This window comes from Lachancea lanzarotensis, scaffold LALA0S13 (assembly GCF_000938715.1).
Source record: "Lachancea lanzarotensis genome assembly LALA0, scaffold LALA0S13, whole genome shotgun sequence".
NCBI lineage: Eukaryota > Fungi > Ascomycota > Saccharomycetes > Saccharomycetales > Saccharomycetaceae > Lachancea > Lachancea lanzarotensis.
This window is the reverse complement of record NW_019212891.1, coordinates 172300-196733: the sequence shown is the minus strand read 5'-3', so window position 1 is coordinate 196733 and position 24434 is coordinate 172300. Positions and strand designations below refer to the sequence as shown.

General features: G+C 43.5%; 11 protein-coding genes across 11 annotated transcripts; 5 read left to right on the top strand and 6 right to left on the bottom strand.

Annotated features, from left to right (window-relative positions):
• Positions 1 to 149: 149 nt before the first annotated feature.
• CDC33 (LALA0S13e02300g1_1) lies at positions 150 to 779 on the top strand (the record flags this gene model as incomplete). The annotated part of the gene is made up of 1 exon (XM_022773232.1): positions 150 to 779. One exon carries the CDS (start codon positions 150 to 152, stop codon positions 777 to 779), a length of 630 nt encoding a protein of 209 aa, XP_022630960.1.
• A 111-nt stretch (positions 780 to 890) lies between these two features.
• VNX1 (LALA0S13e02278g1_1) lies at positions 891 to 3341 on the bottom strand (the record flags this gene model as incomplete). The annotated part of the gene is made up of 1 exon (XM_022773221.1): positions 891 to 3341. The coding sequence occupies one exon, from the start codon at positions 3339 to 3341 to the stop codon at positions 891 to 893; it is 2451 nt and encodes an 816-aa protein (XP_022630959.1).
• Positions 3342 to 5857: 2516 nt separating this feature from the next.
• Positions 5858 to 6724, top strand: KRE1 (LALA0S13e02256g1_1; the record flags this gene model as incomplete). The annotated part of the gene is made up of 1 exon (XM_022773210.1): positions 5858 to 6724. The coding sequence occupies one exon, from the start codon at positions 5858 to 5860 to the stop codon at positions 6722 to 6724; it is 867 nt and encodes a 288-aa protein (XP_022630958.1).
• A 93-nt stretch (positions 6725 to 6817) lies between these two features.
• ARG8 (LALA0S13e02234g1_1) lies at positions 6818 to 8092 on the bottom strand (the record flags this gene model as incomplete). The annotated part of the gene is made up of 1 exon (XM_022773199.1): positions 6818 to 8092. The coding sequence occupies one exon, from the start codon at positions 8090 to 8092 to the stop codon at positions 6818 to 6820; it is 1275 nt and encodes a 424-aa protein (XP_022630957.1).
• Positions 8093 to 8334: 242 nt separating this feature from the next.
• Positions 8335 to 9576, bottom strand: LEM3 (LALA0S13e02212g1_1; the record flags this gene model as incomplete). Its single annotated transcript, XM_022773188.1, has 1 exon — positions 8335 to 9576. One exon carries the CDS (start codon positions 9574 to 9576, stop codon positions 8335 to 8337), a length of 1242 nt encoding a protein of 413 aa, XP_022630956.1.
• Positions 9577 to 11018: 1442 nt separating this feature from the next.
• LALA0_S13e02190g (LALA0S13e02190g1_1) lies at positions 11019 to 12494 on the top strand (the record flags this gene model as incomplete). The annotated part of the gene is made up of 1 exon (XM_022773177.1): positions 11019 to 12494. One exon carries the CDS (start codon positions 11019 to 11021, stop codon positions 12492 to 12494), a length of 1476 nt encoding a protein of 491 aa, XP_022630955.1.
• A 49-nt stretch (positions 12495 to 12543) lies between these two features.
• On the bottom strand, positions 12544 to 14553 carry PPM2 (LALA0S13e02168g1_1; the record flags this gene model as incomplete). Its single annotated transcript, XM_022773166.1, has 1 exon — positions 12544 to 14553. One exon carries the CDS (start codon positions 14551 to 14553, stop codon positions 12544 to 12546), a length of 2010 nt encoding a protein of 669 aa, XP_022630954.1.
• Positions 14554 to 16023: 1470 nt separating this feature from the next.
• Positions 16024 to 18579, top strand: FIG4 (LALA0S13e02146g1_1; the record flags this gene model as incomplete). Its single annotated transcript, XM_022773154.1, has 1 exon — positions 16024 to 18579. One exon carries the CDS (start codon positions 16024 to 16026, stop codon positions 18577 to 18579), a length of 2556 nt encoding a protein of 851 aa, XP_022630953.1.
• Positions 18580 to 18625: 46 nt separating this feature from the next.
• On the bottom strand, positions 18626 to 19336 carry RRP40 (LALA0S13e02124g1_1; the record flags this gene model as incomplete). The annotated part of the gene is made up of 1 exon (XM_022773143.1): positions 18626 to 19336. One exon carries the CDS (start codon positions 19334 to 19336, stop codon positions 18626 to 18628), a length of 711 nt encoding a protein of 236 aa, XP_022630952.1.
• An 812-nt stretch (positions 19337 to 20148) lies between these two features.
• On the top strand, positions 20149 to 21156 carry PFA3 (LALA0S13e02102g1_1; the record flags this gene model as incomplete). The annotated part of the gene is made up of 1 exon (XM_022773132.1): positions 20149 to 21156. The coding sequence occupies one exon, from the start codon at positions 20149 to 20151 to the stop codon at positions 21154 to 21156; it is 1008 nt and encodes a 335-aa protein (XP_022630951.1).
• Positions 21157 to 21296: 140 nt separating this feature from the next.
• Positions 21297 to 23930, bottom strand: EGT2 (LALA0S13e02080g1_1; the record flags this gene model as incomplete). Its single annotated transcript, XM_022773121.1, has 1 exon — positions 21297 to 23930. The coding sequence occupies one exon, from the start codon at positions 23928 to 23930 to the stop codon at positions 21297 to 21299; it is 2634 nt and encodes an 877-aa protein (XP_022630950.1).
• Positions 23931 to 24434: the final 504 nt, after the last annotated feature.

Genomic DNA, 24434 nt, shown 5'->3' with positions numbered 1-24434 from the left:
TTCAGCGGGTCTGCTTTGGGTGGGCTGTGGATTCCCTCAGGCCGGATTTTTTACTCAATGCCCTAGAATGAGAGCCCTTCATTGAAAGACACAACTATTGGGATATCGAATTAATACTAACGACACCAATTTGACTTATTTGCTTGCAGATGTCTGTGGAAGAAGTTACGCAACAAACCCAGGATTTGAACATCGAAAAGCCATCGACGGTTTTGTCCAGTGAAAAGGAATTTCAATTGAAGCACCCTTTGAATTCCAAATGGACTCTGTGGTACACTAAGCCCGCTGTGGACAAGTCTGAATCGTGGTCAGACCTTCTCCGTCCTGTGACCTCCTTCGAAACTGTTGAGGAGTTCTGGGCCATTCACAACGCTATTCCAAAACCCCGCTATCTACCATTCAAATCGGATTACCATCTGTTCCGTAACGACATCAGACCTGAATGGGAAGACCCAGCCAATTCCCTAGGTGGTAAATGGACTCACCAATTCTGGGGCAAAACCCCCGATATTGATGATCTATGGATGCGTGCCCTGCTCGCAGTCATCGGTGAAACCATCGACGAGGACGACTCTCAAATCAACGGGGTTGTTATCAACATCAGAAAAAGTGCCTACAAAATCGCCATCTGGACAAAGTCGGCAGACCAAAAGGAGGCTTTGACCAAGATCGGCTCCAAATTCAAGACTGTCTTGAAACTAGGTGACGACACTCAACTCGAGTTCTTGCCTCACTCCACAGCCTCTGAAAAACATCCTCAACCATCTCTAGTTTTGTAAATTAAACGGTTTTCTACGTATAAATATATCCTTGTAGTAGAATAGAATAAACTGGCTCTGTTAATGATTTGAAGAGTTATAAGTGTCTCGTAGCCTGCTAGAACAAATAGTTCAATTGTCCCATTTGTTTTGATCCATAGCTCCTTGGAAGTAAAAGCCAAGGACAACAACACTGTACAGCAGGATCAAAATTGAGCCCTTAAAGTAATTCGATTTACCCTCGGCGTACAAGTAAGTGAACAAAAAGACGCTCACCATAGATGCCAACAAGTCCCACCTTGGGAAAATCAATGAAAACATTCGATCCCTGATAACAATGGTATCTGTAGGGATGTGCATGGTGTACACTATTGAATAAACCACCAAAGCTGGGATCTGCAAGAGACAAACTTGCAAAGCGTAGGCACTTCCAATCTCCATAGAAAGTGCAACATTACCATGTATGGCAAATGAAATAGCATTCAAGAATTCTGTGGAGTTTGGAACCAGAGCAAACACAGTAAGGCCCAAAAACTTAGGATCTAGGGAAGGAAATTGTTGCAGAACGTTGTCAACGCAATCCACCAAAATTTCGGCAATGATTGCGTAGAGTAGAGTGGCGCCTAGGAGAATACAAGTCGACTTTTGACGTGACCAATTAGGTCCGTCATGTCCACCGCTTTCTTCCTCTTCCTCTGGTATAAAGCCCAATTGACCATTGGGCAACTGTGCTTTTTCTGGAATCTGCCAAATTGCAGCAGCGTGGGTCCGTAAGGTAAACCATAGTCCTAAAGCGTAGGCCATAAAGAGTACCAAGGCACAAAATAGAGACATTGGTTTTATGACGTGAGAATACAATGAATCAAATTTCAGTGGTGGCTGACGAAAATAGCATCTGGATGACTCTGCTTTAGTTTCAGGAGAGCAATCAACAAGGTAACCCCCATAGATTTGATATATTATCGTCGGGACAAACATCACGATCATTGAAAATATTAACATTGCCGACGAAACGCCTGCGCTCGCGGGGTTGTACCTCTGAGTTTTCCTCTTCAAAGCGCCCCCACACATACTCATGCCGGGCAAAAGAAGAACGGCACCCAAAATGGAGCCGATCATCGATCCCTCGACAAGAAGGCCTTTCTTTTGCCGTAGTGCCACGCAATAGAGAAAGACCTCGACAATTGTTGAAAAGAATGCGTTGATAGCCGCACCCACTCCCATAGAAGTTTGTGCAGAGATAGATGCGACTGCTTGCCCAATGTAAAATGCTAAAGGAATGATGGAAAGCAAACAAAGACAGAAAATGATTGATTCACTCATCGCAAAGACATGCTCTTGTAGCACGTAGAACTGAATGATAGTGAATGCAACGAGAGCCCCTAGGTTCATGACCATCACATTTGTCCCATCCACAGTGTACTTATAATAATGAGACCCCGCGCTTCTAAATGTGCATAATAGAACATTTTTGTCTTTTATTCCATCGACACTAGGTGTCAAAGTCTTGAACTCTAGAGCCAACGGATGCCTCCGACAATGATACATCAAGTCCCACAAAATTCCGCTCATAGGTATAGTAAAGACTGCCAACCAAGTGAGAAATGAGAAAATGAGTACCACGGGTTGTACTAGCAGATATAGGATCACGTAAAAGGTAAAGCGGCCCAAAGACCATTGACCTCTTCCAAACAATCTTCTTTGCCTATCAACGGCAGTCATGTTTCCTTCGCTTCCAGTAGCTCCATAGGAATCACTAGCCCCCTGAGAGGGTCTATGGAAGTACAGTCTGTTACGATTATTGGTGACCCATCCATAAAATTGCTGCGCAGAAATACCTTCATCCTGATCTTCATGTAAATAGTGCTCATCGCTAACCATAAGGACAACTTTTCCAAAGGGCCAAAACAAGTAGCGACTCAACCTAAATAACACAGAAGCATATTCAGAGCCCGTTGGGGTGAAGAGAGCAAAAAGGCGTACGAGAAGGCTGCATATGTTCAAAAAAATCAGGAAAAAAACCCCTAAAGTCGATGCCCATACGTAATTTGCCAAGTGTACTTTCCATGAGATTCGTTTGTATTTGGTTTCGTGAATATCTTCCTCAGCTGCCTTTTGAACTGATCTATTCTTCTTGTATAGAGCTGGTTTCCATATTCTGATACCGAATGGATGAGTTTTGTTGATAGCTTCTTGACGTTGCCTTAAAGTGTAAGACTCGTTTGTGGCAACAGAGCTTTGATCCTCTTCGTCACCAAGGCCTTCATACGTATAATTGAAGCTGTTATCGAGGTCTTGATCTGCATTTTCAGAAGATTCTGGAGCGGGGGCTGGGGCTATTTCACCGGTAACAGATGCTCCAGAACTCTTGTGTTTTACAGAATGTGGCCTACCACGCGTAGAAGGTGGCGTGTTTACATTCGACGTTTTTTTGTTCGAGGCAACCTTTTTTAAACCTTCCTGTAAGCCCTCAAGGTATCTGATATCATGCTCAATTTCGTGAATGTCGTCGTCTACACTGAAAACTCGCTTCAAAGGTTCTGTGTTACTGCTCACAGTGTACAGGGGCCTATCCTTGGGCATTCTATGGGGCTCGACGGGGTTGTCAAAAGTTAAATAGTGGGTATGTTATTCAGTGTTTATACCATGTGTACATCTACAATTGTTTTTATCACCGTATATATCGATTTATTGCAGGAGATGAGGAAAAGTGAACGGAGAAACGTAAACCCTGGCGCGGGTATGTCAGAGTGGGAGGAGAGAGAAAGAAATAGTATCACATAATTGAGCGTAGAAGCAGGGATATCTGGAAGTTTTCAGGCTGCCACAATTGGGGCGGACGGTTGAGTTAAAATTGATTGAACAAAAAAAATGGCATTGCCTTCAGCGTGAGTTGTGGTGTTTAGAGGAGAGGGAGACTGGTTTTTAGAGAGTGACAGATATGTACTAGACTGTTTTGTTGCTAAGGGGTCCGTCGATTGAGAAGATTGAGTTCTGAGTTTGTAAATGTTTTCAACCTGTAAGGAGAGCTAGAAAAGACATTATTTTATTGAGGCTCGACTACGTCGGCAGTGTTCGAGTTGTTAAACTGCTTTGTTTGTTCAGTCGTGATTTGCTCTAATTGAATGGTTATGGTTACGGATTTTACTTATCTCTCCGTAGTTCTTCTGACTATGAGTTTGGTACATTTGGTTTGGGCAAACCACGGATATTTAAACGATTTTTGGAACAAGAGTAGCAAACAGTAGGTAACATTCTGGACTCTAGCCATTAGTAAGGATGCTCAATAGACGTTCTGGATTGCTTGCAAGTCCTGCACAGCGTTGGCATATTGTTACTTCATATCTTTACGATTGGTCCATTTCACTTTAGCGCATAAGATGTCATTTTAGACTAATATGTCATTTTCTGATTACGCAATGGCCGTATACCATATAGTTCACCAATCCCAACATATTTTGATTTCTGATGAAGCACATACCAAGTCTCTGGGGTAACTGGAGAATAATGGCCGTTCCGTGCTTTTGGTAATTTGGTCCATTTGGCGAGACTTGGTATTACTGGTTTATATAACTTATTAGTGCATAATTCCATTCGAATATGACTGTATAACGTTGGATTATATCTCTTAGCAGTGAATTTTTTCGCACCGCTTCGGTGTACGGTAGGTGTCCCAACACTTTGAGTATGCAACATCACCACCGAGGATGGAAATAAATGGCATTCTCTCCAATTAAGGTGCATTAACGCCCAAGCAAACAATTACACAGTAATCTGAACTAGACCGGTAGAGTCACTTGATGCTAATAACGTGGTTATAGTGAGTCCAAGGTGGCTACCGTGTCCAACATTGTCGCTGTCCCTCCAGTCACGTGACTAGTGTCAGCGACAGCGTGAATAATTATTAATAAAGATGCTTTCTCAAATAGATGCAAGAACAAGAAACTTTCTATACCTGGTAAAGGGCATCCACAGAAGAAGTGAAACTTTATTTGCATCCATTCACCAATGGCTACCATATTTCGGGTGCAGTCACGATTTTCCAAAACCCGTACAGCCCAACAGTGTGAATATTACTATTCCAAGGCTCAAGGATGTTTCCCGAGGATTAGCTTCATTTCGTTGTGATAAGTTTCATCGTGTCTTCAGCGTATAGTTGATTCAATTCCGCGTGAACCACCCATATAATAGCTACCACAAATCGAACAAAAAGATTTGAACTGGAATATGTTTATACTCGTGTTGAGACTCTGTCTCTGGAGTGTCGTTGCACGATAAACGTTCCATATCCTGGGTGATTCTGTCCATTATTGAAAGGTATTGAGGCTTGACTACGTCAGCAGTGTCTGAGTTATTGATCTGCTTAGTTTGCTCGGTCATAATTTATTCTCTGTTGAATAGTAATGGTCTATAGGATCTATTTATCTCTCCGTAGTGTCTTTAGTATAAGCGGAATGATCTTATGGAGTGTATAAGACGTCCCTTCTTATACAAATTCCTGGAAATGTTCCGTCGTCAACAGGTGAAAAAATCTTCAAGATTCCGGGTGCAATTTGCGGAAATGGTCTGATCTAGGAGCTATGCGATCACTTTAGATGGCGCCACTTGGTCCAATCGACGTCATTCTTGTTAGATCGTTGGTTGTTCTAGGTTCTTTGAATATCTTGTTGTTTCTGACGCTGTCATCGTGTCACGTGTTTGTGATCACTTTGTCATGGATCTGACGCTAGACAGACAGAGGTTCCAACAGAATACCACCAAACCAAGGGAATTGCAAAATCAGACTTCAAACAATACAAGCACCAACGCCAACGCCTACCTCAACAGATAAGAGTATTCTCTTGGTTTACCTTCCTCATAGTTATCGATAGTTCCAGTGTGATTATGTATCACTTCACACGCACTCTACATTTCCGTGCACAGTGACCCCATTCTCGAGCTTTGGTGAAATTTCAAATTTAAAGCCTATTTATTTATACTCACAGTACATCATCAACCGGGAACTGGATCCTCTAAAAACATTGAAGAAACAACTAATCGTGGACCTCAAGGTTACTGTTTGTGCGTTCCATTGAGAGCTTTAACTGCGAATTCATAGAATGTTTTTCTTTCGCTTTTTGTATGCGGTTTACCTCTGCCTTTCGTTTGCTCCGATATCACACGCAGCACCAACATTGAGTACTATTACCACAGTCCAGAATGGTGTAACAAACTATATTGTAACAACTTTGAATGGTGCTGCTGGTGCAGAAACTGCCACGACGGGGACCGGTACTACTGCAACTGGTACTGCAACTACTACTGGCACTGGTACTGCAACTACTACCGGCACGGGAACCACAACCGGCACTGGTACCAAAACTGGCACGGGAACCACTACCGGCACTGGAACTGGCACAACTACCGGAACTGGCACAACTACTGGAACTGGCACAACCACTGGGACCGGTACAACTACCGGAACTGGCACAACTACTGGAACTGGCACCACCACTGAAACCGGCACCACCACTGGCACTACTGCTACACCAGCCACTCCTGTTGCTGCTGCAACTTCATCTTCATCATCCGTTTCAAAAGCTCCAGGCACGAGGCCAGATCCAACCACAAACGCAACTCCACTGCCCGCCTCAGCTGTGACAACCCTTTCCATCGAATCCTTCATCACCATGACTGAAGCATCTACCACTTACACCACTACTAGAGCGCCCACCTACATGTGGGTGACATACACCACAGAGGGGCGTACTATAACGACCTCAACAACTTTTATTCAGAGGTTCCCAACTGAGTTTTCCGTTGCGGCAACTCCTTCATCTGGATCCGTAGGCTTAGGTTCTCTAAGCGGAGAGGTGGGTCAGGTCAGAACTGCAGGTGTCGTCACTCTGTCCAACGGCGCACCCGACATGATGGCCACCCTTCCTTTGGTTGGAGGTGCGTTGGCGCTGATTTCATGGTTGCTATAAAAAAAAAAGCGCATGGACAACCGTTAGTGCTTTGGGATGGATAAAATAGACCGCTAGTAAATAAGATAAATACGGGTATAATTTATCAAGAATCTAGCCGTAAACTTCTTTCACAGCTTTTTCGAAAATGGAAAGTCCTTCTTGGATTTCCTCATCCGTAATGGTGAGCGGTGGAACAAATCTGACTGTTGATTTACCAGCAGTGATGATAAGTAGTCCTGAGTCTCTACATTTCTTGATCAGCTCTTTAGGAGCTTCCGCAAACTCCAGCCCGATCATCAACCCCTGTCCTCTCAGGTTCGTGATGTGTTGCGGGTAAAGGTCCCACAGCTTCTTCAGACTTTCCTGAACGGCACTGCCTTTCCGAACAACATCCTGCAAGAATTTCTCATCTCCGATTGTGTCCATGACGTAGCAGCCCACAGCAGCACCTAGTGGATTTCCTCCGTAGGTTGTACCGTGATCACCGACTTGCAAAGCGTTGTTGATCTTTTCGTTCACCATAGTGGCAGCAATAGGGAAACCATTGCCCAAAGCTTTAGCAGCGGAAAAAATGTCAGGGTGAGCCTCTTTAGGCAAATAGGCATGAGCCCATAGCTTTCCCGTTCTGCCCATTCCACATTGAATTTCATCGTGAATTACAACAACGTCATTTTCTGTACAGATTTGCTTGAGACCAATGAGTTTTTCGGCAGGAATGGGGAAAACACCACCTTCTCCTTGCACGGGTTCCACTATAAGGCCTGCAATTTCATCTTTCTTAGATTTGATGAAATTGGACAAAACTGATAGCTCGTCTTGAATGTTCAGAAACGATGTTCCGGGAACCAGGTCGCCGAATGGCGTTCTATACTTTGGATTGCTGGTAACAGACAATGCACCCATGGTACGTCCATGGAACGAGTTTTCGAATGCAACAATACCGTGTTTCTTGGGACCTAGTAAAGATCCATGTTTTTTGGCAAACTTCAAAGCCGCTTCATTAGCTTCCGTACCGGTGCTGCAAAGAAAAACCTTACTACAATCGTGCTGTCCGCCCAAAGCTTTGGTTTTTTCCACTATCTTTTTACTCAACTCCAAGCACTCAGCATTGTAATATAAGTTGCTGGAGTGAACAAGTTTCTTGGACTGATCGCATAAGATTTTAGAGACGCTTTCGTTGGAGTGTCCCAGCGACGTAACGGCAATACCTGCTGTAAAGTCCACAAATTTCTTGTTGTGCAAGTCATCGTAGAGAATTGAACCCTTTCCTCTCGTTATCAGCAGGTCATCGGGCCTGGCGTAAGTGGTGACCTGAAATTCCTGGCTTCCAATCGCATTTTTCAACTGTCTAGAGGACAGTCTACTAGTACCCCTTAATCTTAGCATTGTTATACAGCGGTCTACTCAAGGAGTTCAATTGGATGTTCAATAGACGAATGTTTTGTTCAATCGGTTATCGAGTAGTCAATCATCTTTCTTATAGCCAGGTTATACTGTATTTGCCGATTGATAGTGAGTCAAAACCGTCAACAATGACCAGATATCAGAGACGAGCTTATGAAAGCGTCCGAAATAGTCCTGGGTTCGAATCTCCTGGGTTCCGCGATAAAACATCAGTCCTGGGGTTCTTAAAGGCTTCCTTGTTGGTTCCACGAGAGGTATTTAAGATCGCCAACGGTTCTGCCGGTTATCAAGCTAGTTACCAACAAGATAATGGCAAGTCCAAAGCATATAATACCGCCAACGAGGTAGACAATACCAAGAAAATTGTTCCTGCCACCGATGCTGGAGCCATGGGTGAGAAAAATGCCCTTCTTGCCGTTGAACTCCGTGACGGGCCATTTTAATCCAATACTTATTTCGTATTGGCCTGCAGGTAGAGTGTCGTTGTCGTTTCTGCGAATGAGTCTTTGGAAAGTGTCAAAAGCTGGAGCTTTCATCCAGTTTTGGAACTCTTCCCAGGTGTGGATGTCAGGAACGTTTGTGGAGTTGTAGCCGTTGGGGAACTGCTTGACCCAATTAGGAGGAGGAGCGATTTTGGTGTGGTCGAGCTTTGTTACCTTGAAACGGTCCTTTTCTGTCGACCACGCAATGCCCTTGTTTGTCAAAGAATAGTTACTTGTTGAGTCTACACCCACCAACTGCATGGGGAACGTATCGTTGAACATGGAGTTGGCAATGAGACCACATGGATAGTACTGTTTGTCCTCACTATTAGAAACTAGCGGCTTGCAGTTTATACCCGGATTGCTTCTCACCGTAGTCATGGAAGTGTCGTCGCCATTCAGCTGTTGCTCGCTGAAAGACAATACAAACCGTCTGTGATTGCCGTGGAATTTTTCGACCCAGTAGCTCAAAAAGACCGTACTGGGTAGATCTGCAGGGGTTACAAACCTGAGATGACACGTTCCGTTGCCCAGGTCCGAGTCATCTGGTGGTGTATAGCTCCATTGGGGAGCTTTGTTGTAGGTCAGGTTCTTGTGAAATTGCCAGTTGTAATGGTCTTGATCCAGATCTGTCCACGACCCCTGTGGTGCATTTTCTGCACAATCTTGGTAGTACACTAGCATTTGATCTACTCTCATGGAAATTTTTAATAAAACGGCTCCGAATATAACGAATATGACGCCCAATGTAAGGAAACCACTTATCACACGACGTGGCGTTACTACCGGGTTGACAGAGGCAATTCTCTGCTGTGTGAAAGGGGTATCTTTGGGCCTCCTACTCTTTTCCAATGTGGGTTTTTTCTCATCATCGTCTTCGAATTCAGAAGCGTCGAGATCTTCTTCTTCTTCCGCTTTAGCGTCCAGCTCCTTATGGTTCTTCTTGAACACATTGCCCATAGTCTTTAACGAGAGGGGCGCCATTGTTTGGGCGGTTCACGGTGAGCAGACTTACCTTTTGTAAAAGTTTAGTTCAAACGCGGGTTTCTTTGATGAGCTTGTATATATATATATCATTATCATTTAAGTAATGTCGCTGGTTAAGTTGATATTACTTAATAAGCTTAAATTCTTGGCTTTGATGAGTGGTCATGTGATCTGAATGTGTTGAAAAGGAATATTTTAGCGTTGTGGTCAGTGTTTGTAGCAGATGTAAAGCTCTGATAAGTAGAATTGAGCTGGCAGAAAGCTATTCAGGAAAAATTGGGGGTTTGATCTGCCTTTAGAAAGGCTTTTGATGTTCTTATTTGATTGTATATGTAAGTCACGTGATCTCAGCAACAATCTATACTTCATCAACAGGTTCACAGAGCTTGTGGCTTGTGCTATTTCCCTCCATTATCTCCTGTTGAGCATGAGAACTTTTAAGCGGAGTTACCGGCTCGGCCGAGTCACCAAAAAACAAAAGTGAAACCCGGATGTTTTGAGAAACAATCGGGATTTTGGGATTCAGTGGTACTTAAGATCGAGAGTCAAGACTGATCTTGGCTTTCTTATGGATATGCATCATACTAAGATTGCATTACCTTTTGCCGATGTCATTTTGTAAAGTCTAGCGTCAAAAATTAATCATGTGATACGTGTGTAAAAATATTGCTTACCCACAAAGCTGCGGCGTCAATAAGTGTAGCGTTCACTATTCGTCCAAGTAGTCAAGGCCTACTGGAATGTCTTATGTGGAGTGAAATTTACATCATGGGTATCCTCGTCGATAAACATCTCAACCCTCATTTTGCATGATATATCACCTAATACGGGTCGTTTCTCCTTTTCATACGTCTACCAGTACCCATTACAGTCTTCTCAAACACCCTGCAATTGGTAATGTTCTGAACTTGTTGACCTCCATATTTCTGTAACCTATCCCCCATGTTAACGGCTACCGTTCGCCTGTCAAAAAAGAGCTTTTGTCACGTGATCATTCTAGAAGTTTCATTCACGTGATTAGTTATATAAACTTACAATCTCATAATTCTCGGTCTCTATATCAACTTTTTAGAGATCCACTGGCATGATTGAGCTTTTGTTTGGTGATGAACGCCGCTCACCCACGTTTTCCTTACGCACATTGCCGCTAAAGAAGAATCACACCTAACTAGGAGTTTATCACCACTGCTTTCTGACGATCTCGACCATAATGACTAGAAAATCAAGTCACGTGGTTATCTCGGTCCCGGAAGCATTAACGTTTGTTCAGCGAGATACCGGCTTCGGAAGCTTTAGTTGTTGGAAGTCATCACAAATATAAAGTAGGAGGACCCTGGGAATGAGCTTACTGAAGTTATCTGGAAAGAATAGATCTTTAATCAAGACTTGGCCACTCGTTAACCACATCCCTGTTTCTCTCCAAACCACTTATCGAGACAATGAGTGGTCCTGATACAGCAACTGGCGAAACTGGAGTCTCCTCGAAGGAAAATCGTCAACAACCAACCGATGGAAATGTTACTTCAGAAAGCGATATTCCAGAGTTGGAAAACGCATATGGGGTAGAAGACTTCAATGGACCAGACGATGAAGAAACTAGTGCAAAGAATACGCAACTCGAGGAGCCACGTCTGGAACGTATCATGACGAGTTTTTTTTCAGAACGTGTGAAAGACACCCGCAAACGACTAATTATCCAATTCTTTGAAAATCATATAGCACTGGCGTTGCTAATAATGTCAGTGTTTTCCATATACTGGGGAGCCACATACGATAGACCAAAATACTACCACAAAGTCAAAATCTTGGCCGTTTTACAAGATGACGGCGCACTTTCGCAGCCTTTGCCCGATTTGATAGACACAGCATCTGGCCACTGGGACATTTATAACTCATCCAGCTTCCAGGAAAAATTTCATGTTCCAGAGTCACAGATCGACGCACACATCACCAAACTTGTCCATGAGCAAAAGTTTTGGATGTCGCTAAATGTCAAGCCCAATGCTTCAGACGTGTTGCTAGATTCCTTACAAAACTCTTCAGCGCAACCTTTAAACTCTTCCTCATTTTTCGAAATTCTTTATGAAAGTGGTCGCGATCCCACAAACATGAAGTCCAGCATTCTACCTTTGATGTTAGGTTTGGAAGCAAAATATCAGGCTGTTTACAGCTCTAGTATATTGCCCAAAATTATTGCCAATGTCTCTGATTCCGTTGGCAGAGTCCCAAGCGTCAATGTGGCACAAGCTGGATCAATGCTTTTTAGCCAAGTAGAACACAGACCCTTCGACAACTATGTGTTGTTGGGCCCACTACAAGTCGGTCTGATTTACTGCATTTTGCTCACATTCTTCCAAATTTTGCTGTTTGCTCCGATGCACGCGGAATTTGGTCAAAAGCTGAAGGTCGGCCACATGCTTCTCTACCGCTTTCTGGTTTCTAACGTCAGCTACTTTTTCCTGTCATTGTTCTTCTGTTTAGTCTCTCTGGCTTTCCAAGTCGATTTTGGTAGGGCCTTCGGCCGTTCTGGCTTTTTGGTAGCCTGGATGTCCTCTTGGTTATTGATGTCTGCAGTTGGAGGCGCTAATGAAAACATGCTGACACTTATGGTTGCCCTAACACCTCGTTTCGGGGGTTTCTGGATGATTTTTTGGGTCGTTATTAACATTTCTCCGTCATTCTATCCTATGGATCTCACCAACAATTTCTATCGTTACGGTTACTTCGTGCCCATTTTCAACGGTGTGGGTATTTTCAGAGTCATCTTTCTAAATCTGTACCCTGGAAACTTGGGTAGATATTTCGGGATACTGTGCGCGTGGGTTGTGGTTAACTTCTTGTTCTTCCCAGTGTGCGCGAAAACACTTGTAACCCAAAACAAAAAGAAGGCGCTGAAGGCCAATAATAAAGCGTGAAGCCAGTTGGGATTCAGAATAGAACCTAGAATTGATTTTTGTTGCCCCTTTACGTAATTTTTAATTTTAACCACCCATTCCAAACCGAGCCAAAACCATAGCATACAGCTCCACCTCCAAAAATGTGAATCGTTGAATCAAGACATTGTAGCATCTCAAAACCTACTAGCAAAGGAAAGTCGGCCTGCCAGTACTGCTCAGGAATGGCCTTTGTGGTAAGTTGATTGTCTCTTAAGTTGACTTCGATCATTGTCGTCTCTCTGTCAAGAAGCATGCAAGAATTTGTTCCGCCCATAATCAAAATTGTGTCTGAACTAGTGTGAAGGGCCTTAGCGCCACAACGCTTCATCAAAGGATGGGAAAATTCTTGAGTCAGTGTGATCTTGTTTAAACACTTATCGTAATGGAAACTTCTAAAGCAGCCATCGATATGTTGGTCTTTTCCTACTCCGCCAACAATAACTCCGGTATTGGATGGCTGGTCATAAGTCATAGGAGCTGAGGCCAAAGATGGTATCTCGCCATCAATTATAGGCACACTAAGCTCGTTTTTTCCACTGTCATAAACAAGAAAAGCATCGCCAGCTGTTTGTCCACCGTAGATGAGAACCCGCTCATCGTCTATCGCACAGGATGAGTGCCTGTATCGAGACTCGGGCAAATCAAGGACTTTTTCGTAGACCCACTGCCGTTGTTCAGTTTTTCTCAATACCCAAATGTCATCACACGCTTTATTGGGGGAGCCTCTGCCGCCTACCAGGACGCAGAGCTCATCATTTAAAGCTGTTAGAGTATGGCACATTCTGGCACTAGGTTGATGTGAAACACTGCTCACAACTTCTACTCTATTCGAAGCTGGATCTATCAGCAACGTGTCGCTCAATCTGCTGGCATAGCAGCCATGGGAGTACAGAATCTGCCCAGACGGCAGCAGTGTCGAGGAACCAAACTTTCGCTGAAGAAGATTCAATTTATCCACCATCAGAGACTTCAGATGCATATGGCAAAGAAGGGACATTTTCTCTACAGCTTGTCTCTTGAGAACCGGGAGGCCTTTCATTGGGAAATATCGGTCATTGGTTGAATGACCAAAAACGTAATGATGACAAAACAGTAAGAACTCTTCATACTCATCGAACGGTTCAATCGCATCGATCTTCTTTTTCGTGCCGCTGGGCAAAGAATTCCAAACGTCAATCATGTTCTTCATATTTGTAAAATGGAACCCACATCTCTGAAATCTTTCATGCTGGGCTGACAAAGTGCTGTTGAGACTTACAGATTGAAGTGGTGTGTTGTTGCTTCTAAAATGTTGCAGCATTTGCCTAGAAAAGGGCTCGCACGGACCTGCTGGTAGAAGCGGCTCCAAGATTATGAAATGAGACCTTGGTTGGCGAGAGCATATTTCAATGATGGTGTCAGCTTTAGTGGATTTCATGTAGGCCAGAGATACTTCACTCACGAAAATTTTGACGACGGATGCGTCTTGCAGGTTGCAGGCATTTATCAATACATCGAAATTGTCAGTATCGTTCAAATCATAAGGCGCCAAAGCATAATTTTGGGCTTCAAAACCACCCGTGACACGAGGAGATACGTTCCAGCTGCCCATAATAGTCTTAAGCTTCGGTGCAGCGTCTATTATGCGTTTTTTGTGCGCTATAAGGTCGGGATAGTCAATATCCAAAAACGATAGGCGACCCATATTTTTCTCATTTTGCCTGTTCTCTGGATCTAAAAGCTGGAATGGTAGCGGATCAAAACCACATCCCAAGTTTACGATAACTAACTCCTCTCCCTGAGTTTGTTTTACGATAAAATCTATAGTAGATTTCACGGCGTGCATTCTGAGCCAGTATCCACGGTTGATGCACGGCGTGCATCGAATCGTCTTTGGTACGAAGTACTTGAAATATTCAATGCAGCCTTTCGACTGATCAACATTCAAATTCATGTCCAATGCTTGCGAATAAAATCTTTCTACAGACCTTTTGCAAACGATTGATGAGCTGTTAGTAGCCTGAATAGCTACTTCCCCATTTTTTCTCTGTTTCTGCATCTTGATAGTTTTCTCGAGGTTCTCAAACACCTATTGCACCTCAGTACTCATTGGAAGCGTTTCGGCAAAGATTATGGGATGTGAAGCACAACTGAATCTTCAGTCATTTTAAGTTCAATGCTCATCGGCTAATTTAGATATCGGTCTCAATTCACGTGCAACTTCTTGTCAAATCTCCGGCTGTTTCGTGATTTGCTAGAAATGCCTGGATGTATCTGGCCCTTCGACTTGACATCCTTCAAAGGAGCGACTTGAACATGTTGACAGACGTGCTGTATCATCTTTGCGGCATTTTTCATGCTTCGCTGTATCGTTCATGCCCATTTCAATTCGTTTGTTCCTTGGGGAGGAAATGTCAACTATTGATCCAGCTCCATCACAAAGTTCATGTTGAATGTGACAGGCAGATATGTTCAAGCAATGCGATAACCATATTCGCATAAAAACCATAAATTGCATAATTGCGAGCCTGGGACCGATTGCACTGACAGGAAATGCCTGAAACCCAAAAATTTGATTTATTTTCCATAATTGAGATGTTCCAAGGACTTGGGTTCAATACGTAGCTTCCAGCGGTCCGATGATCTGGCAAAAAATCTCCCACTCCGTTGCGTTACTCGAAAATCTCACCACCAGTATCCAAACCTCTCCAACAGAAACCCTCAGTCCATATTTCCTATCGTATCTGAAATATTCAGGTCTGGTTGAAGAATGAATTTCCAAATTAACCCTCAAGAGACACTGATGTTCGGACTTCTGGCAATCTGATTTATGATTTATTGACACCTGTAACTATAAGTAACGACACATTAATTGACTTTATTCGAGGAACATCCGCTAACGTAAAAACCATGACTACCATGAGATTCATCTATTGATTCGGATACATTTCTTCTCAATGAGAAATTATCAGAGTGTTCAGCTTTTTAGATCACCTCATCATTTGGCTATTCGCAATGATGACATTAATATTTCATTACTTTTGACAAGATATTCTCTCTGCTCACTGTCTAACTTTTCTGAAACTTTACACATTTTTATCAAACCAGCTCCTGGCAATTGTTTCCAGTGCATTGCCTTCTTCTTTCAAGAGTCCATCCTAGTATTTTCACCTTCAGGACGATACTTGACGCTTTTGAACAGAATTAGTATTCGCCAAAAAACGCTTCAAAAAAGCCGAGTTTTATCAACAAATGTTATAAAATTCTAGCTCAAGTCCACATTGAGTTCTCAGCTCCTGAAATAGCCGGCTTCTCTTCTTTCCATCCTGTCAAGTTCAGTGTCCGTACGTTAGCATCTCGAAGATGCAAGATTATATATTAAAGAGCGGGCAGACAACATCTTTGGGATATCTAGAGAAACCCTAAATGGCTTATGAAGTAAGCTTTGGGCGTGTTCCAGAACCATTTGATAGTATCCAATCACTTGAGGGCTCACCACTAGGCTTCCTGTGGCATTTGATGCTACACGATGGACCATCTCCCCGCTGACATTGATAAAAACAGTGGAAATGCTACGACACTGCCGCAACAAGCACCTCCAAAGCAACGAAAGACCACGAAATTCACCCTTTCCAAATACACCATCTATGAAACAAAGGACAGAATGTATGTTGTTGGCAGCAACAAGCGGGAAACAATGTTCAGGATCCTGGAGATCGACCTTTCAGTACCAACCAGGGATCTGGCTGTGCTCGAGGATAATGTATTTTTCACCAGATCTGAGATCATGAACGTGTTGGCTGCTCTTGAAGATGCCAACAGTGAAGGTCTCACCAAGAAACTCACCGGGTATGGGCTGCTAGGGTTCATTAAGTTCACAGACTGCTACTATTTGATAGTCATCACCAAAACAAGTCCCGTTGCAATACTCGGTGGCCACTCAATAAACCATATTGACGAGACACAACTAGTGCCGCTATCAAACTCCTATAAAAAACCCGACAAGTACTCGATAGAAGAACGCTTCATCAGCACTTTTCTTAGCCTTGATCTCAGCAAAACCTTTTATTTTAGCTACACCTACGATATCACCAATACGCTCCAAACGAATATACTTCGAGAGAAATTAAAAGCTGTCGCCCGTTCAGATCTTCAAATTCCCACCGGGATCCCAGACTACAACGAAATGTATATGTGGAACAGTAATTTGCTTAAGCCAGTGTTTCCATGTATTGACACCGTCTACGATTGGTTCCAAGCGATGGTTCATGGCTTCATAGACCAGGTCAATGTTCTTATTTGGGGCAAGAGTGTGTTCGTGACTCTGATTGCTCGGCGATCGCATCATTTTGCGGGAGCTAGATTCTTAAAAAGAGGTATAAACAAACAGGGTTACGTGGCAAATGAAGTCGAGACTGAACAAATTGTCTCAGACATGATCCTTACACCTTTCCACCGGCCTGGTAATGGTTATTTTGATAGTGATCGGTATACCTCGTTTGTCCAGCACCGGGGGTCAATTCCATTGTGCTGGTCACAGGAAACCTCCAATCTGACTGCCAAACCACCTATTGAGATTAATGTCATAGACCCTTTTTTCAGCTCAGCTGCATTACATTTTGATCGTTTATTTCAAAACTATGGCGGAGGGCCCATTCAAATTCTAAACCTGATCAAAACCAAAGAGAAGACGCCTCGTGAAGTCAAGTTATTGAGAGAATTTGAGCAATGTATCCACTACCTCAATACGTTTCTTCCCGAGGACAAAAAACTTCAATATACCTCCTGGGATATGAGTCGCGCTTCAAAATCCCACGGTCAGGTTGTCATCGAATTTTTAGAAAAGTACGCAATCAACACCGTGGAAACTACTGGAATTTTTCACAACGGACCCGACTTCAGCAGTACTCAGATCCAAGAGGGCGTTTGTAGGACAAACTGCATTGATTGTCTCGATCGTACAAACGCTGCACAATTTGTTATAGGGAAGCGAGCTCTCGGTGTTCAATTGAACAAACTAGGTATAAGTGATAACTCCTTTTTGGAATATGACTCTGATATTGTTCACATATTGACTGAGCTGTTCCATGACCATGGAGACACGATCGCTTTACAATATGGGGGATCTCATCTTGTGAACACCATGGAAACTTACAGAAAGATTAATCACTGGAGCTCTCATTCACGAGATATGATCGAAAGCATCAAAAGATTTTACAGCAACTCTTTCGTGGATGCTCAGAGGCAAGATGCGATCAATCTATTTCTGGGCCATTACGTTTGGCAGAAGGGCACGCCTACATTATGGGAAATGAACACAGATTTCTATCTACATATGGGATCTGATACATTTAGCGGTACAAGAAGCTACACCAAGTGGTGGAACGTTTACCACATCAAAAGCTTACGAGAGATCATAAAAAAAGAGATATTGGATAAGAACAATGATGTTACGAAAGAGAAAACACATCTTAACGTGCGAGGCTATCCGGGCGCTTTCGATAACTACTGGAATGAATACTATGCGCCCCGTCTCCTTTCTTCGTTGCAGGATTTATTTGCCTACAAAATGAATTCTACAAGACGATATAACACTAATGAAAAGAGAGGTGATCGTGTTTCCCCCTTCCATTCGCGAAAGCAAAGTCATTTGAACAACAAACTGAAGGAGCTGGTGGCTCAAAAACCACAAGAAAAGCGCTTATCGGAGACCGAAAAAAATCAACTGACCCTTAAGGATGAAAATGAGCTTTGTCATGTGTTTCTGAAACGGCAAGCGATCCAACTAGGAGCTTTGAAGTCTCAATTGAATAGTTTCGACTTGCAACAAAGTGAAAGCGGTGAGAGCAGCTCTGATAAAGATTACGTCCTGGAATCTGGAACCGTGTTTTCGTCCGATAATATGCCATCCGTTCATTCCCAGGTAACTACCAGATCCTTGAACAGTGAAAAGGAAGTATATGAGAAGTATCAAACCATGACAGGGCACTCAGCTGTGGGAAGTTACAGCTCTCTCGAGTTGCAAGACGTCCACGTTCCAATGGCTGATCTCAAAATTTACGAATCACATTATGACAGAGTTTGACTCTTCTAGGTCGTTGCCGCACTTGGCCTCATGCATAAGTTTGTAACTAATCCTTCGAATTCAGCAAACTTTTGAAGTTCTTTGCTATTATACTCTTGTGTTCCGCTGATTTATGATGTTGACACTCTTCAATAGTCAACTTGCAGGCAAGCGCGTGTCTAACATCGTCACATTTTATCCACACCTTTCCATTTATGCCAATGGCCACCTCGAACTGGGCAGTTTTCGCCAACAAAGGCAAAAGCTCGTATTCAGAGTTGAAGGCGAGCTCTCTGCTGTACGCCAACGAGACCTCGGCCACATTTCCACCTTCTAAAAGTCCAAAACCTGCATCCTTCCCCGTTGTCGAATCCACGCATTCGATTTCTGCCTCTAGTTCTTTGTCTGCCTTGGCGACGCGGGCATATACCAGATCCCCGACCTTTAGCGTAGGACGGTTTTTTTTCGAGGCGTTGGGGAAAGCCATGTACGATAATGTAACGGGTGTTGAGAAGCTTTCCAAAGAAACTTTATAGCTATCAGAATAAGATCCTGTGATCAATCCCACCACCAAATCGCCTACCGCAGGAATATATCTTTTGGAGTTGAATTCCACATGCACGAATACGTTTTTTTTGGATTCTCTCGAGACTTCAATGCCTGCATTTACAGGTTGCAGCTTTTGACTCTTTGGATCGCAATACGCTCCAGGACCCAGCACTACGTTTTCTTGTCTTTCCACATGAAATTTATCGCCCGGTAAAATCAAAGAATCCATTCTCAGCGGGCAGTGCGATTATATAACGATCGGACGGAAAGACCAGTGTTGATTATAGATCACGAATATCTGCAATGAAATGCGTACTTGCTTGACCTGTCTCAAGACAAGGTAGTCGATTCCACTGCTCATCGCATGCAAAGTGGAATTTTTCCAATATGAAAAAAGATGACACTGTCGTTCGAGGTGATGCTAATTTTCCAGCTAGGTGAAATCGTTGAAATGACTGCCTCCAAACGTTGAAACCTGTTCATTACTTTGAGTTCTCTTATAGGTAGTGTGAACTAGGTTCTGTAGGGGTTTGGGTTTTTTTTTAGAGGTCTGGGTCGCTGTTTCGCGAAAAAAATCTCTTTTTCTGCAAGTCCATTTACTTTGTGCCACTTCTACACCATTAGAAGGAGCCAGTTTGTGTCAAAGTCCTGCTCAGTAAATCCTGTTTCTTCCAAATATTCATGTACGCGATATAGTACTCATGGCCTCAACTCTCATGCAGGGCTTCCAATGACAGTTTTGGTGACATTATCATGAAATTTGACTTTCAGACAAAATCCTTTCACAGATAAACGCTTCGATCCCCATGAATGTCGTAACTAAAGGAACTCATTAGCACATACCATGTATATAGGATTGAGAAGAGATATGATATGGAGGTAGATCAAGTAGAGTTTTATATATCACTTTTTACTATTCTGTCGTAATTTGTTGATCCATAATTAGCCTCAGTACTAGGTGGAAACAACCAGATACTCAAGATTCAATGGCATGGACAGGCAGTGGTCGAAATACCAGTCTGTCCGTGGGTGTTACGAGCGATGATTAGCTGCTCCGAGTTGGGTACGTATTTTCCGAAATGCTTGACGACATTCCTCTTTATATGTACGGCTACGATAACTGTGCTAAATGTGACTGTATTCAGAGGCCCTGGAATTGTCATTTTGGGTATAATGCTAAGTGCGAGCTTATTCACATATTTCAAGGTCTTCAAGACAGGTCCTGGAAGCCCACTGGATTTTTCCGCATTGCATATTTCTGATCTGACGGCTGCTGACCAAGGTCTCGAACTTCCACCTAAATTTCTCACTGAAAGGTCTGTCACATTAAAGCGAAACGGAAGATACAGATTTTGCCGTATTTGCAAGGTCTGGAAGCCGGATAGATGTCATCATTGCTCTGCATGCAATAGGTGCATACTAAAAATGGATCATCATTGCCCGTGGTTCGCTGCTTGCGTTGGTTTCCGCAATCAGCGCTATTTTATACAGTTTCTGCTGTACTCTTTGGCATATTCTGCCCTCATTTTTTTTTGGGCAGGAATAGACATTCTATTGTGGTTTCGTCATGAAACTTACAAGGAAGAAACCATAAACCTATCGTTATTAGTCGCGTGGATCTTTTCGGTAGTCGTTCTCATATCTATGAGTTTTTTTTCAGGCTACAGCCTATACATGATCACTGCTAACAAGACTACCATTGAGATGTACGAATCGTCCGAACAACAGTCACGTCTAAGTCTTTTTGATGAAATGCACGGCACAAACACATCCGCGAACACCAATTTGTTCGATTTAGGCTCTGCATCCGCCAATTGGCAGGAGGTGATGGGCTGCTCTTTGCGTGAATGGTTTCTTCCTATCGAAATGGACGTACAGACGCGAAACAGGTACAGCCTTGATGAACATGGCCTGTATTTCAACGTGAACTCCGATATGCAGCACCAAGTTCAAGAAAGTATGAACTTGCAGGAACAACTCATGAGAAGACTAACACCACGGCCTTCATACGATGGCGATAGATTGCGCCCTATTGACGCCGCCGTATGACAAACATCAAAGTTATCAAAAACATCAGAATGCATTAACTATATATAACATCAAATTACCGAATTGTAGTATTACTCCTTACCTGTTGGGTCCCGAAATGATGGAAACCTGGATCTTAATCTTAATCTTCAACATCAAACTCACAACAAGAGTGCAAGAATCGATATTATCGAGCCAAAAATGCTAGCTCGCAGCTGGGCACCCGCACCATCGAAGGTCGATAAAACTCGTGTCGAGGAAGCCTGAGAAGTCTGACTTTGGTACTCGATCGTATAAGAACCAGATAGAGTAGAACGACTGGCGGTAGGCTCTAGACTTGACTGCGTTTGCACCAAAGCTCCCATGGATTTCGAAACCGATGTGTCTTGTTGCGCACCGGTAGCAGCTGTCGCTAGTGTAGAAGCGCCAATGGGGTTTTCGTAGGTTGTCAGGAGCTCGCCCTGAGTAGCTTGTGAGACCCTTGTCGACACACCAGTATTTGTCACAGCAAGAACGGATGAGGCTGTATTGAAGCTGTTGTCGATTCTGGATGGAGCCGTGCTTTGCGTCTTCGCAGTGCCAGAAGAGAGAGTGGCGGCACCAATAAGAGACTCAGAAGTTGAAACTATCTCTGACTGTGCCGAAGCTAGAAGTTCCGCGGAAACACCGTAGCTAGTTGTGAGAGACTGAGTGACAGATCCTGTGGTTTTCAGAATAGTGGTGTTCACAACTGTAGAATAATATGACTGTGCAGGTTTTCTGGAGGCGGCAGACTGGGAAGCAGATAGTTCGCTGCTTTTAATTGTCTGTGTCTCAACAGGAACCATAGTTGTGATAAGAGATATCTGGCCACCTTTGATTTGGGTCAAAGTTGTAGCCACCAAATTCTTGCTCTCAGTTGTAGATAACGCGGGCGCGCCTGCTGCTGAAACACTTTGGGATTTGACAGGAACTTCAGGTGACAGCGTCGAAGTTGGGAACCAACTAGTGTACTCAAACACTTTCCCATCACTGGTAGTAGTCACCACCGAATAAGTTAAATAGGCCCTGGTCTGAAATTCTGTAGTTTGCGATGCGCCAGACTCTGTGCTTGAAGAACTAGCTTTTTTCCTGGATTGCGTCTTGACTCCAGCAGTGCTCTTAGAAGAAGAGCTTCCGGTAATCGATGCTAAAACTAAAACATCGTGTGAACTACTGCTCGAAGAAAGTGCGCATGCAGTACTGCTTTTGCTGGCGCCAACCGTTGCAACAGGAATGAGTGATGTGAAAACAGAAACTTCGCCACTTACTGTTCTGTTGAAAACCGTTTGAGTTGGGTAGACCTTAGTAGAGGGGCTTGTAGCGTTGACGATGTAAAGCGAGTCGGAGTTAACGCCAGTGGAATTAGCTTGAGACTGTGAAGGCAATGTTGCTATGGGAAAGAAGCTTGTGAAGACATCGTATTGCCCATCGCTTGTACGTGTGACCACCGAGTACGTTAGAACAACACCGTTGCTATTCGAAGTCACGACAGTTGTGTTGGAAGCATTCACAGATGATTGCTGAATGGGTGGTGAAGTGATTGAGGCAACGCCCGAGATTGAAGTGAGACTTGCACCAGTGTTTATTGTTGAATTGTGTGTCTCAAAAGGGGTGCCGCTTGTTGCAGAAGTAAAATTAGCTGTTGGAGTAATAGTGACAAGAAGGGAGCTCATGTTAGCAGAATTTGAGACAACAGTGCCAACAGTTGCGTTCACCGCCGATGCAGAAGCCGCTGTAGCTGAGCTAGAGAAGTTGGTGGCCGTAACAGTGGGGAATGAACCAGAGCCGGTCACGACGAAGACCTGTTCGCCAAAGTTATCTAGGTTAGAAGTAGCTTCGAGCACCACGAGATCTTCGAAAGTGATTGAGATATCTCTTTTGTAGGTGGATAGGGAAGGATAATTCAGAGTTGCAACTGTTTCAACAGATGCCACATTCTCGATTGGTGTAGTAGTGTAACTTATCCGAATGAATATACCCCCGCTTATCTGTGACTCCAGACTTAAATTGATCGCAGATGCATCAGAATTGTCTTCGACAGCGGTCAGGTTTATGGCTTTAGTGGGCTGGTTGAAAGCATCGACAGCAGTAACAACTTGGACAGACGTCAATGACGTATCGAAAGTGAAGGCATCTTTGCCGGAAAACGAAGCCGCGAAATTGAGCTCTCCAGGATACTCGCTGAACGGAACGTCCAGCGTGTAGGTGATGCTATTATCAGTGCCAACACGAGCATTCGTTTGAGACTTTGAGAGGTCTTGAGCGATAAAGTCAATAGGCTGGATTAGTTTCGAGCCTGGTGAGAGTTCAAATTCGAAATCCACAGTTTGCGGACTATCAATAATTGACTTTGTTCCAGCAGATAGATGAGCAAGTACGTTGAAAGTAGATGAGCGATCTGTGTCGGACACGTCTGGTCGTATCGTGAAAACGTTAGAAGCGTTTCTCGTAACACTTCCGACACTTGTGACATTTTGCACCAAATCGAAAGAGCCGTTGGCGAAGCCTTCCAAGCTTTGGGGTGCGTTAAGATAGAGTTCGCCATCAAACCCAGCAGACACATAAATCTCTGCTTCTATCAAGAACCAATGTTCCTTATCATTAGAAATGTTGCTTCCTGTATAAGAATCAACTAGATGAACACTGGAAAAGAAGGCCGTAGGCGAGGGTTGAGGTACCGTCGCTGAACTGGGGGTAGTGCCATTCGAGTAACGGGCTGACACTATGCCTACAAGACATAGTGTCGACAAAAATGTTTTTACCAAAGGAACCATAGCAGGATTTGTGAGGTTTCCACTGTAAAAAGATCGATGAAATTCGAAGGTTAAAGATCGAGTCAATGGTACTGATCCTTTCTTTCAACCATTGTCTATCGAGGTGAGGTTCATGTCAGTCTTCGCTCCATTTTATACGCTTACCTCAAATCACTTGCACTTGTCCTCATTTGCTTTCAGATCAGCCATCGACCACCGAGACATTAATTGCAGCTCAATTGATCATAATGGGAGCACAGCCAGGATTGATCTACGTATGATTAATTCGAGCCAGCATTATTCCACTTATTCTGTCACTGCATTAGCCTAGAGCAGGTCCGAGATCAAACGGTTGGTAGAGCTTTTCGCCCCTTACAGTCACTGAACGGTAGAATTTTCACAGCAAGAAATTAATACTTGTTAACGATAAAGCTGGCTCAATGACGTTTTACTGTTCTTGTTCGGGCGGTTGAACCAGCCATGTCAACGTTTAAATGTCCGGCTGGGTCCAATTTCAATTAATAT